General features: G+C 46.1%; 1 protein-coding gene across 1 annotated transcript in view; it reads right to left on the bottom strand.

Annotated features, from left to right (window-relative positions):
* The window catches only part of LOC138663195 (zinc finger protein 773-like), a 189,208-nt gene extending 177,204 nt beyond the window's left edge, over positions 1 to 12,004 (bottom strand). Inside the window, exons 1-5 of the mRNA XM_069749350.1 lie at positions 11,353 to 12,004; positions 9,621 to 9,770; positions 9,312 to 9,491; positions 9,106 to 9,229; positions 8,925 to 9,022 (exon numbers count right to left, since the gene is read on the bottom strand). Of these exons, the coding sequence (XP_069605451.1) occupies positions 8,925 to 9,022; positions 9,106 to 9,229; positions 9,312 to 9,491; positions 9,621 to 9,770; positions 11,353 to 11,709 (909 nt within the window). The 5' untranslated portion in view covers positions 11,710 to 12,004. The remainder of the gene's footprint in view (positions 1 to 8,924; positions 9,023 to 9,105; positions 9,230 to 9,311; positions 9,492 to 9,620; positions 9,771 to 11,352) is intronic.
* Between the last annotated feature and the right edge of the window lie 1,086 nt (positions 12,005 to 13,090).

The following is a 13,090-nucleotide window of genomic DNA, read 5'->3' as shown; positions in this document are numbered from 1 at the left end:
TAGCGATCAGGTTAATTCTTTTTTAATATTGATATATCGGGTGATTCTGAACGTTGTGATATCAAATATGTTTGATTTTTTATTATTTTATTTTAATTAGGGCAAACGGGGGTGATTTGAACTTTTATACTTTTTTATATTTTTAAAAACTTTCTTCTTTTTTTTTTACTTTTCGCATGCCTCAATAGCCTCCATGGAAGACTAGAAGCTGCCATAACCCAATTGGCTCAGCTACATACAAGCGATGATCAGATCACCTGGATGTAGCAGAATTACTCACTTGATATGAGCGCTCACCATGTGGCGGCACTCACAGCAAGCCGGCAGTGACAATCATAGAGGAATACAAGAGACCTCTGGTTGTCATGCAAACCCATTGGTGACCTGTGATCACGTGATGGGGGTCACCGATGGGCAGATTTCTGGCGCGATTGCATGTTAAATGCTGCTGTCGGCGTTTGGCAGCAGCATTTAACGGGTTAATAGCTGAGGGTGGATCGCGAATCCACCCACGGCTGTTCCTTGCACATGTCAGCTGTTCAAAACTTCGAATGAGATAGATATGTATAAATGAAAAATCAAAAATGAAAAAAATCAAGAAAAAAATATATACAGAAAGAAAATAGAAAATAAAAATTATAAGAATATATAATAAAGAAAATATATGATAATCATATAGAAAATCCGCACAATAATCCATTTTCTCCGTAGGAATGCAGCAAGTCCAGAACATCGAAGACACACAAGGCCAATCATACTCCGTCCGAACCGGAACATACAGCTGTCCACTCCGCATGGCCGATGGAACATCTCTACACAGTCCGGCCAAATACATGTAAGTATGATATGCTAAAAAATATATAAGAATAAAAAGTTAATAAAAAGCCACATATAATATACAAAAGCGAAAAAATAAAAGGATAAAATATTACTATAAAACGGTGGTGTTATAAAAAAGGGGCAAAGCTCAGATTTTCATTCAACCCGTCAGGGGACACTGTGTTTAGTGTCCAGATCCACTTGGTCTCAATTTGTGCCAGTGTAGTACTTATTTTCCTCCTCTCTCATTAGGTCTAATTCCATCTATGCCTTTTACTCTCAGAAGTGATGCGTCACAATTATGTTTGATTTTAAAGTGCTTGGGGATGGTCTTCAGCAGGGATATATCATCAACGCCCTTTGCGGCTATAATCCCCAGCACATGTTCTCGGACCCTTACTTTTAATTGACGGGTAGTCATGCCCACATAAACCAGTGAGCATGGGCATGTGGCATAATAAATGACGGTCTTAGTTGTACAAGTTATGGCTTGTTTAATGTCATACGTCATTGTCCCTTTAGAGTTACAAAAGACCTGCGCTCTATCTATGTTAGGACAAGCCACGCATTTGCCACAAGGCCTACAACCTACTACTTGTTTCGCATTCATTAAAAAGGAAGGCAAGACTGAATTGTGGGCATAATGGCTCTTGACCAAGTGGTCTTTTAGATTTTGGGATCTCCTGTACGTAATACTTGGTTTATCACCAATATATCGTGCCAAAACAGGGTCTGCTTTAAGGATTCCCCAGGATTTAGACAAACATGATCTCATGAGCTCATTCTGTCCATGGTATCTAGTAATATATCTGACTACCTGATTGGATTTGGGGATACGCTGACCATACAAGGCTTGATGTCTAGTGATATTTTTAGCACGGTTATATCCCTTTTTAATAGAACGTCTACTATATCCATGTTCGAGAAATCTCTCTTTGAGATCTTTAGCTTGTGTCTCGAAGTCGACTGTGTGGAGATGTTCCATCGGCCATGCGGAGTGGACAGCTGTGTGTTCCGGTTCGGACGGAGTATGATTGGCCTTGTGTGTCTTCGATGTTCCGGACTTGCTGCATTCCTACGGAGAAAATGGATTATTGTGCGGATTTTCTATATGATTATCATATATTTTCTTTATTATATATTCTTTTATTTTTATTTTCTTTCTGTATATATTTTTTTCTTGATTTTTCATTTATACATATCTATCTCATTTTCATTTTGTCATAATTTAGGATGTGATTCACATGTACTCGATTATAATTTATGTAATATTGTTCGGTATTTATGTAATATTTTTTGATTCACTATATTTATCAAATATATAAGAGTAAGGTGCTATTAATTATAAATGTCATTTGTTTATATTTTGTGTTTTATTCCTACTCCTCCCCTCTTTTTTGTGTCCCCGAGTTTCAGCATGGTGCAGCCTATAACTATTTTATGTTTATATATATTAATTGGTCGCCATAGACTGATTCCCCTTTTTCTCCTCCTTTTTTTCATATTATCTATTGTCCGCCATATATTGATTCCCCTTTTCTTGTATATTTTTATCTTGCCTTTTTCCCCCCTCCCTTGCGACACCTCGAGCAGTGCGCCTGCGTGGTCTGATGCCTGGAGCCCCAGCGTCCGCGTCATGGTGACTTAGCAACGCCAGGTACTCCGTTCCTGTGCGTGCTGTCGCATGGCAACGGCGCTTGGACTTCCGGGTCTCTCTGACGGCGCATGCGCCATTTATGCCGGGGTCACCGCAATGGATGCGATGCGGATATATAAAGCCCCAGTAATACACAATTGCCACCCCCTGACGAAGGAAGAGATTCTGAAACGCGCGTCGGGGTGCGTGATAGCGGGACCTGGTGACCCCTTGAATAAGGTATATTGTGGAGTGACATTGCCTCTTGTGATCTGTATGGTCATTTTTCATTAGCACATTGCACTTTTATGGTGTTGCTCAATTACCTGATTGTGGCACATTGTATGCCCTGCAGATGCCTCTATATAGTGGTTCTGTTCAGCACTTTTGCACTTTGTTATAATTAATTTCATTCCACAAATGTGTGTTTTGTCTTGCGGTAGTACACATATATATATTTTTTGTATTTTTTGCACTTACTTTAAATAATATTTAATTTATTTTTTAACTTGGAAATTAACCCCTATCTGACCTTGGACGGGATAGTACGTCCAAGGTCAGATCCCCTGCTTTGATGCAGGGCTCCGCGGTGAGCCCGCACCAAAGCCGGGACATGTCAGCTGTTTTGAACAGCTGACATGTGCCCGTAATAGGCGCGGGCAGAATCGCGATCTGCCCGCACCTATTAACTAGTTAAATGCCGCTGTCAAACGCAGACAGCGGCATTTAACTACCGCTTCCGGCCGGGCGGCCGGAAATGACGTCATCGCCGACCCCCGTCACATGATCGGGGGTCGGCGATGCATCTCCATTGTAACCATAGAGGTCCTTGAGACCTCTAGCGGGAAAAAAATTCGAAACACCAGAATTACGTTTTTTTGGTCGCCGCGACATTGCATTAAAATGCAATAACGGGCGATCAAAAGAACGTATCTGCACCGAAATGCTATCATTAAAAACGTCATCTCGGCACGCAAAAAATAAGCCCTCAATCGACCCCAGATCACGAAAAATGGAGACGCTACGAGTATCGGAAAATGGCGCAATTTTTTTTTTTTTTTTTTTTTTTTTTTTTTAGTAAAGTTTGGATTTTTTTTTCACCACTTAGTTAAAAAATAACCTAGTCATGTTAGGTGTCTATGAACTCGTACTGACCTGGAGAATCATAATGTCAAGTCAGTTTTAGCATTTAGTGAACCTAGCAAAAAAGCCAAACAAAAAACAAGTGTGGGATTGCACTTTTTTTGCAATTTCACCATACTTGGAATTTTTTTCCCGTTTTCTAGTACACGATATGCTAAAACCAATGATGTCGTTCAAAAGTACAACTCGTCCCGCAAAAAATAAGCCCTCATATGGCCAAATTGACGGAAAAATAAAAAAGTTATGGCTCTGGGAAGGAGGGGAGTGAAAAACGAACACGGAAAAATGAAAAATCCCATGGTCATGAAGGTGTTATATTTTTTAGTGCACTTTTTATATATTTTTTTGTTGGATTTTTTCTATATCAACTATTCATTAATTTATTTTTTGGGGGCTGTTACCACATGAAATATATATCCATTAATAATTCTTCTTGAGGTCATCTATTTATATCCTATTTGTTTTTAACATACTTTTTTATTGTCCTGTTATATTCGCGTACCATTAATTATTTTTATCTTATGTGCCAATTGTCACCACAAATAAAGGCTATTTTTTAATTGATCTTCTGTGTGGGTGCACTTTCTCGGCTGTCTGGGTTGTAGTTGTGGTTGGTTTTCACGCGTGAATAAATGTATATTACAGCCATCAGCCACGCACAGCTTAGAGATATATCATGGCACAGGTGTAATGTCTTTTAAGAAGTTTATCACAATCCTCTATGAAGTTATTCATTTTTAAAAGAAATTGAAAATTCAGTATAAAGAGAAACTCTGTTGTTACAGTACAGAGATTCACACTTGGCCTCACTGCACATTCAATGTTGGTGATCATAAAAGTGAAGTTTGGCCAGAAAGGCTGGACCTGGTCTTGTAGGGACCATATGAGCACATTCAGCAGCACAGAAGGAAGAGAAGGAAGATTCATCCAATAAGATCTCAGGGTTCTAGGAAGCCAACAGCATCATTACCCTCCGCTTTCCCTTACAGGCCCATCATTATATTTTTCTTCACGTTTTCTAACTTGTCAGCACATTCTACGTACACTGTCATTTGGCTTTGGAGTTTACAGACCTGGGCAGGTTACGGTCAGTGTCTCCTAATTTCAGGGTATAGGTTGGTCCTCCAGGCTATATTTTCTATAGAAAAGGGCTTTTAATGACCAAAGTAATTTGAAGAGTTTTGGATGGAGGAGAATGTTGTGGTCTAGAGGCAAAATGGTGATCATGGTAATACAGCCGGACAACACCACCGATAAAACAGCCACAGCCGGTGACTGAGAAGAATCTGTGACTTCTCTGTATTTAGTGGTCACTACTCACCTGGGTAGTCATATGTAGGAATCTCCTCTTTACACCACTCATCATCCCTCACATATGTCTCTGTAGTATTAATATGGGTCAGATCTTCACCCTGAAACAAATATTGTAAAAGTCACAGACAGATGGAGAAGTCACATCTATGATCAGCTCTAATCCTGCCATCTCCACCGTTCTCATTACACAAATATAAACCGGATTACTTACCGGTAATTGTATTTTATGGAGTCCACGACAGCACCCACTGAGAGAGGAGATCCGCCCCCAGGAACAGGAAACCTACAGATAAAAAGGAGCGGTCCCCCTCGCCTCCTCAGTTAGATTACAGAGTACAAGAGAAACCACCAAGAAAACAATAGAACATCTTCATAAAAACCGCACGATATGTATAAACATATACCTCAATATATACTACCATCACCCGGAGTGAGTTACATACACATCTCTAGTATGTGCTACTAAAGGGAGGGAAGTGAGTGGGTGCTGTCGTGGACTCCATAAAATACAATTACCGGTAAGTAATCCGGTTTTTTTATTCTCGCCACGACAGCACCCACTGAGAGACTTTCAGAGAACCATCATCTGGGAGGGACCACCGCATTGAGGACAGATCTCCTGAAAACCAAGTCCGAAGATGATGACAAATCGAGTCTAGTGGTAAAAGGTAGATGGTGAAAACCATGTTGCAGCATTACAAATCAGATCAATTGAGACGTCCGCCTTCTCAGCCCAAGAGGATGTCATAGCCCGTGACGAATATGCCCTTATTCCATCCGGAGGACCTTCACCCTTTGCTGAGTAGGCCGGACAGATTGTATCTCTGATCCAATGTGATAAAGTGATCTTTGTGACTCCAAAACCCTTCCTGTGGCCCTGAAAAGACACAAACAGGGCCCTACTCTGCCTTCAGGGATGAGGTCTGTCTATATAATGTAGGACCGCTCTCCTCACATATAAGGTGTGGAATCTCTAGGTCCAGGTGATGGGGAGGGATCCCTTGGTTCAGGGGTTGAAGGCAGGACGTTTCAGGAAGATGGGTTTGGTGTATCCTACTTTAGAGCTGATGCATAAAGTCTGGGAGGCAATTAAAAAGATTAGGGGTTTGGAGCTCTTGACAAATTTTTCCCCCATATGGCAAAACGAGACTCTACCGGAATTTGTTAAAATGGGAGAATTTAAAAATTGGATGAGACTGGGAATAGAGTACATGGTTCAGATGCAGGACGTGCAGGGACTAGTGCCCTTTGGAAGGTTGCAGGATTATGGTCTACTGGAGGTCTGCAGATTTCAATATGGGCAGTTTCGGCATGCTTATGTTACTCAGAGCAAGACGATGAATATGGAGATTCACAAGGATATATTGATTGATTATGTCTGCGCAGAGGGGGGAACAAAAGGGGTAGTGTCGGGCATTTATAAGGATCTAATGCATGCTTTTTTAAATAATTATCCTATTAGAGCACAGGGGAAATGGGAGGAGGAATTGGGTAGGATAGAGGAAGATAAATGGGAAGTGATTATGGAATATATACCCCAAGTATCACTGAGTGAACCGGGCAGACTCTCGCAGATATATGTACTCCTTAGAGTATATAGGCTCCGTCGCCGCAAGGTAAATCACAGGGCCCTATGCATAGGGTGCGGAGATTTCGGATGTGTGCAATGAACACATCCAGAATCACCGCGCGTTCAGAAGGGGGCGGCACTTTGGGCGGAGAGGGTTTTCCGCTCCATCCAAAGCGCCGTAAATCCAGACAGTGTACACACACCCTAAGAGAGGTCATGACAAAGGAATCCGGGGGGGATACAAAGAAACTCTAGCTTCAACCCTGATGTTACTAAGCCCAGGGTCCAGGGATTAGAAGTGATCTCCCGCCATCTGTGGCAAAAGAATTTTAACAGGAGGGTCATGGTCAATGGAATTTATTACTCTTCCTGGAAGAAGATCCGCTAAAAAGGGCACCTTTTTGTTTGGTCTCCTTTGTATCCCAGCGATCTCGGTTTTCATAAGGCCTCCTCCTACCGAATGGTCCCTTTCTGAAGGCCCTCCTGTAGGACAGAACAGACTTGTTAGGGAACCCCTTCTTTCTCTCTCCCACCTTGGTGAGGATCTCATCGAGCACGTTGCCAAACAGGAACTCACCCTGGCATGGAATTGTGCACAATTTAGACTTTGATTGCACATCCCCCTTCCAGCCCTTCAGCCATAAGGAACGACAAGCAGAATTAACAAGACCAGCTGACTTTGCCACCAGGCGTAGGGAGTCCACAGAAGCATCAGCTAGATATGCTGTAGTTCCCCTGATCAATGGAATAGAGGTAAAAAGCCTCTCTCTAGACAATCCTTTCTTGATCTGTTCCTCCAGCTGGTCCACCCAAACAAGCACTGACCTTGCTATACATGTGCTGGATATAGCCGGTCTAAAGGCTCAGGTGCAGGACTCCCATGATCTTTTAAGTAATGTCTCTGCTTTGCAGCCTAGAGGGTCAGATAAGACTCCAGAATCTTCTACAGGCAGCACAGAATGCCTAGAAGTCGAGGCCACTGCAGAGTCCACCTTGGACCAAGCTGTCAGGTCATCAACTTCAAAGGGACAAAGGGATACATCTTCCTGGAAGATGAAGAGAGGAACCCTCGCGCTGTCCCTGCTTGCTCCATTCCTTCCTGACCAAATCCTTCACCGCACCAAAAACTGGGAAAGCACGTCTCTTTTTCTAACAATTTCCTGCGTAGATCTAGCCTCTGTCGCCTCTGAAAGCCCCATGGTATTTCTAACTGATTTCACCAAGTTATCCATACTCTCTATGGGAAAACAAGATAGCCCTTCTTCACCAGATGATAATGAATCAGAAGCAACAGAGGATCCTGCCTGGACGGTACCGGAAGCAGAACTGGAGACAGGGGTAAAACTCCTTGCTTTGGACTTATGTTTCCTAAGGACTGAAGTTCCTCTCTTATCATTAATCGTATATCAGCAGATCTAACCGAGGACTCCTCTAAAGTCTGGCTGATACAACTCTGACACAGTCCTTTAAGATAGAGGTCAGTAAGGGGTTGAGAGCACAAGGCACATTCTTTGTGCTTGGCTTTTGTAGTTTTCTTAGCCTGATAGGGAGGTACACAGAAAGAAGGTGAATCAGCTTAGTAGGCAGAGTCATGTAACACTCACCCAGTAAAGCTGTGATATGGTACCGGTTCTGGAAGCGGAGGCACAGCACGAGTTCTAGAAGGTTCAGCTCCCTTACTCCGTACCCTTTTGTCAGTGGAGTCACCATCTCTGGAGCGCCCACTGCTGCTCTTGGGATTGCTGTGCAGCTGCACTTCCACCACCTGTGAGTGCACCTCAGATTCTCCTGGAGAGGACATCTTTGGGACACATTGGCAGCAGGAGGCCGCCGGATCTTATACTTACAGCCAGTCCATCTCCAGAACAAGCCTCCCCTGACCCCCGGAAGTGAAACCAAGCAATTTTAGTTCAGGAATGCTGAATGGGCAGTACGAATGCGTGGGCCGAAACCTGGAAGCACTGCCCGATGGTAGAGCACTGCAGCCGATGCACGCATCCCGCTCCACAAGATGAGTGGCGGTCTGTTCCTACCGCACCACGTTCCGCGTGAACCAGGAAGGCCTCTCCCGGATCCTGGCCTCACATCATTCACCATCAGATGAGGAGGGAGTCTGACAGGCAGAGCTCTCCCGACACTGCTTCTGGTGCCACAGCCCCTGCTGTTCCCCAGACACCGCACAGGCGGCATGCACAGGCCCAGGTAACGTTTCCTCTGCAGGTTCCCACAGGAACAGGAAACCAGCTGAGGAGGAAAGGGGGACCACCCCTTTCTATATGTAGGTTTCCTGTTCCAGGGGCGGATCCCCTCTCTCAGTGGGTGCTGTCAGCGATAATAAAAAAAACCATATAATACTGGTGGATAAAACAAGACCGAGCACAAAACGTTCACAGTTGTCTACACATCACAGGGGAGATCTCATGACTCCTTCTCTCCATCTACCTGATGATTCTGAGGAACATTGGGATCTTCCTGTTTACAGTCCTGTGGAAGAAGAGGACGGGGACATCTCTCTGGTGTTGTCCTCTTACTGGATAGATCTGGAGGAAACACATACAGGGACTGAATTCATTCTTTACATACAGATAGTTACAGGCCGTGTGTATTTAGTCCTGTCTATTACCTGGTGATGTGAGGTGCTGGGGAACCTCCATCATGATGTCCTTGTACAGATTTTTGTGTCCTTCTAAATACTCCCACTCCTCCATGGAGAAATAGACGGCGACATCCTGACACCTTATAGGAACCTGACACATACAATGATACCGTCATCCCCCGATCCCTTCATAGTGTTACTGTATAATGTCCCAGCATTCCCAGCAGTGTCACCTCTCCAGTCAGCAGCTCAATCATCTTGTAGAGGAGTTCTAGGATCTTCTGGTCATTGATGTCCTCATGTATCATGGGGTGAGGTGGAGGCCCCGTGATTGGGCTCAGGGGTCTTCCCCATCCCTCAGACACAGGGTTCTGACAGCGCTCACTAGAGGTCTTCTTCACTACTGTGTAATCCTGGTTATGGAGAGACACATTAATAAACCTCACTACAGATATTTCCAGAGTCCTCACCTCTGCAGTTATGTCCATCTGTTATTCCCATAGATAAGAATGATGAAATGTGACGTCGTCAGAATCTCTTACCTCTCCAGTAAGCTGGAAGAGGATCTCTAGGGTGAGGTGTAATATCCTCTCCGCCATCTTGTCTCTATCCATATCAATGATTGATGGGTAAATTAGGAAAATTCTCTTATATAGAAGATCTTCACTGAGAGGATCCGATAGTGTAGAGACCTGAATGAGAAGAAGACGAGTCGATGTAACATCATAAAATTCCTGTAGATAATAAGGGGAAACATAAGAAGGTAGAACTTGTAGATGTTGTATTCTATAGTCTTGTATGGACTGGAAGATAAGTTGAATTGCTGAGTAAGGCTACGTTCACACTAGCGTTGCGCCGCCCTGCGTCGGCGACGCAACGCGCGACGCACGGAAAAACGCGCGCAAGCGCGCGCGTTTTGCGACGCGTGCGTCGTTTTTTGACGAAATCGGACGCAAGAAAAATGCAACTTGTAGCGTTTTCTTGCGTCCGACGCTAGCGTCTAAAACGACGCACGTGTCGGAAAACGCGTGCAAAAAGACGCACGCGTCCCCTATGTTAAACATAGGGGCGCGTCGCCGCTGCGTCGCCGCTGCGTCGCCGACGCAACAGCGACGCGACGCTAATGTGAACGTAGCCTAAGACCTCTCCTCCAAGCTCCCAATCACTGGCGATGTTACTTACAGTTTTGGTGACTGATTGGCTTTAAGAATCATAAGTTTGTTAGGTCTGAACAGAAAATACAGAGACTGACGGGAACCCAAGCAGCAATGGTATTTTTGTTATTTTACAGTATTTAGTTTTCTTCTTTACATCTACTAATAAAACCTATATATTTAGGCCACAGACAACAAGCAGTTTCTTCCTCGGAGTCGGCAGCTGAATACGTTCCTCATAGACTCATCTTCCATAACACTAATTCTCGTCTCATTTACCGACACTGGAATCGGCATTAGCAATACTGCAGGAGATATTCATTACACGCGACAGGAGAAATAACTACTTCATGATGAGGACGACATCTTCATCTTCTACTACAGCTCTAGAAACATATTTGTCCAGAGTCGGTCACTGACTCCATCACCACCGGCCGTCTATATGAAGGTTTCCCATCAATACTGTGTGAGGCCCCGTACTATGAGAGTAATACATGTTTCCTTGGTTCCCGTCTTTCATAGTTGGGTCGTTTGTATCAATCAGCAGAAAAGGAACAAAACCATTGTGATTCTTATAAGGAGACAACACAAACCCCCTAAATATAACATTTTATAACAACCCCACAATCTGTGACTCTTCAGGGTAAATCGCTCTCTCCCCATTGGATTAGAGCTGATACTATGGAGCTAAAGAGACTAAACAGACTTTCTGTCACCTCCATAAAGGGGCACTTTACTGTGTTCGTCAGAACAGTCCGAGGATTATTAGATGATAGTTTCCCCCCAATTAGAAGGGACACCTGTGGATATTGGGGTCTTTACCTGCTACAGTTCTGGTGTGGACCCTCCACCCGCAGAGCCGCACTCCACATAGAGAATAATGGAGCCTCCAGCACCGACCTCCACCCGCAGAGCCGCACTCCACATAGAGAATAATGGAGCCTCCAGCACCGACCTCCACCCGCAGAGCCGCACTCCACATAGAGAATAATGGGGCCTCCAGCACCGACCTCCACCCGCAGAGCCGCACTCCACATAGAGAATAATGGAGCCTCCAGCACCGACCTCCACCCGCAGAGCCACAATCCACATAGAGAATAATGGAGCCTCCAGCACCGACCTCCACCCACAGAGCCACAATCCACATAGAGAATAATGGAGCCTCCAGCACCGACCTCCACCCGCAGAGCCGCACTCCACATAGAGAATAATGGAGCCTCCAGCACCGACCTCCACCCGCAGAGCCGCACTCCACATAGAGAATAATGGGGCCTCCAGCACCGACCTCCACCCGCAGAGCCGCACTCCACATAGAGAATAATGGAGCCTCCAGCACCGACCTCCACCCGCAGAGCCGCACTCCACATAGAGAATAATGGGGCCTCCAGCACCGACCTCCACCCTCAGAGCCGCACTCCACATAGAGAATAATGGGGCCTCCAGCACCGACCTCCACCCACAGAGCCGCACTCCACATAGAGAATAATGGAGCCTCCAGCACCGACCTCAACCCGCAGAGCCGCACTCCACATAGAGAATAATGGAGCCTCCAGCACCGACCTTCACCCACAGAGCCGCACTCCACATAGAGAATAATGGGGCCTCCAGCACCGACCTCCACCCACAGAGCCGCACTCCACAGAGAATAATGGAGCCTCCAGCACCGACCTCCACCCACAGAGCCGCACTCCACATAGAGAATAATGGAGCCTCCAGCACCGACCTCCACCTACAGAGCCGCACTCCACATAGAGATTAATGGAGCCTCCAGCACCGACCTCAACCCGCAGAGCCGCACTCCACATAGAGAATAATGGAGCCTCCAGCACCGACCTTCACCCACAGAGCCGCACTCCACATAGAGAATAATGGGGCCTCCAGCACCGACCTCCACCCACAGAGCCGCACTCCACATAGAGAATAATGGGGCCTCCAGCACCGACCTCCACCCACAGAGCCGCACTCCACATAGAGAATAATGGAGCCTCCAGCACCGACCTCAACCCGCAGAGCCGCACTCCACATAGAGAATAATGGAGCCTCCAGCACCGACCTCCACCCGCAGAGCCGCACTCCACATAGAGAATAATGGAGCCTCCAGCACCGACCTCCACCCACAGAGCCGCACTCCACATAGAGAATAATGGAGCCTCCAGCACCGACCTCCACCCGCAGAGCCGCACTCCACATAGAGAATAATGGAGCCTCCAGCACCGACCTCCACCCGCAGAGCCGCACTCCACATAGAGAATAATGGAGCCTCCAGCACCGACCTCCACCCACAGAGCCGCACTCCACATAGAGAATAATGGAGCCTCCAGCACCGACCTCCACCCACAGAGCCGCACTCCACATAGAGAATAATGGAGCCTCCAGCACCGACCTCCACCCGCAGAGCCGCACTCCACATAGAGAATAATGGGGCCTCCAGCATCGACCTCCACCCGCAGAGCCGCACTCCACACAGAGAATAATGGAGCCTCCAGCACCGACCTCCACCCGCAGAGCCGCACTCCACATAGAGAATAATGGAGCCTCCAGCACCGACCTCCACCCACAGAGCCGCACTCCACATATATGGCTGCTCTGTGTGCACAGGACCTGTGATGAGGTCACAGGTGGGGAGGAGTCAGGGGTCACATGATCAGGGGCATCAGTGTATGCAGGACTCTGCTGGTTGTCATGGTGCTGGATGAGGGGAAGTTTATGTGTGAGGTCAGGAGGGGTATACAGTGTGGATGTAGCAGAGCCGTGTGTGTATGAGGTGTACGGAGTGGGAATGGAATGTGGACCCACTGGACCACAGAAGGGAACCTAGACTTACCCAGACTATGGAAGGGCAGGGAGCAGGGTCTGTG

Source organism: Ranitomeya imitator, chromosome 2 (assembly GCF_032444005.1).
Source record: "Ranitomeya imitator isolate aRanImi1 chromosome 2, aRanImi1.pri, whole genome shotgun sequence".
Lineage (NCBI taxonomy): Eukaryota > Metazoa > Chordata > Amphibia > Anura > Dendrobatidae > Ranitomeya > Ranitomeya imitator.
Note: the sequence above shows the minus strand (reverse complement) of the source record. Positions and strands in the feature narration are given on the sequence as shown.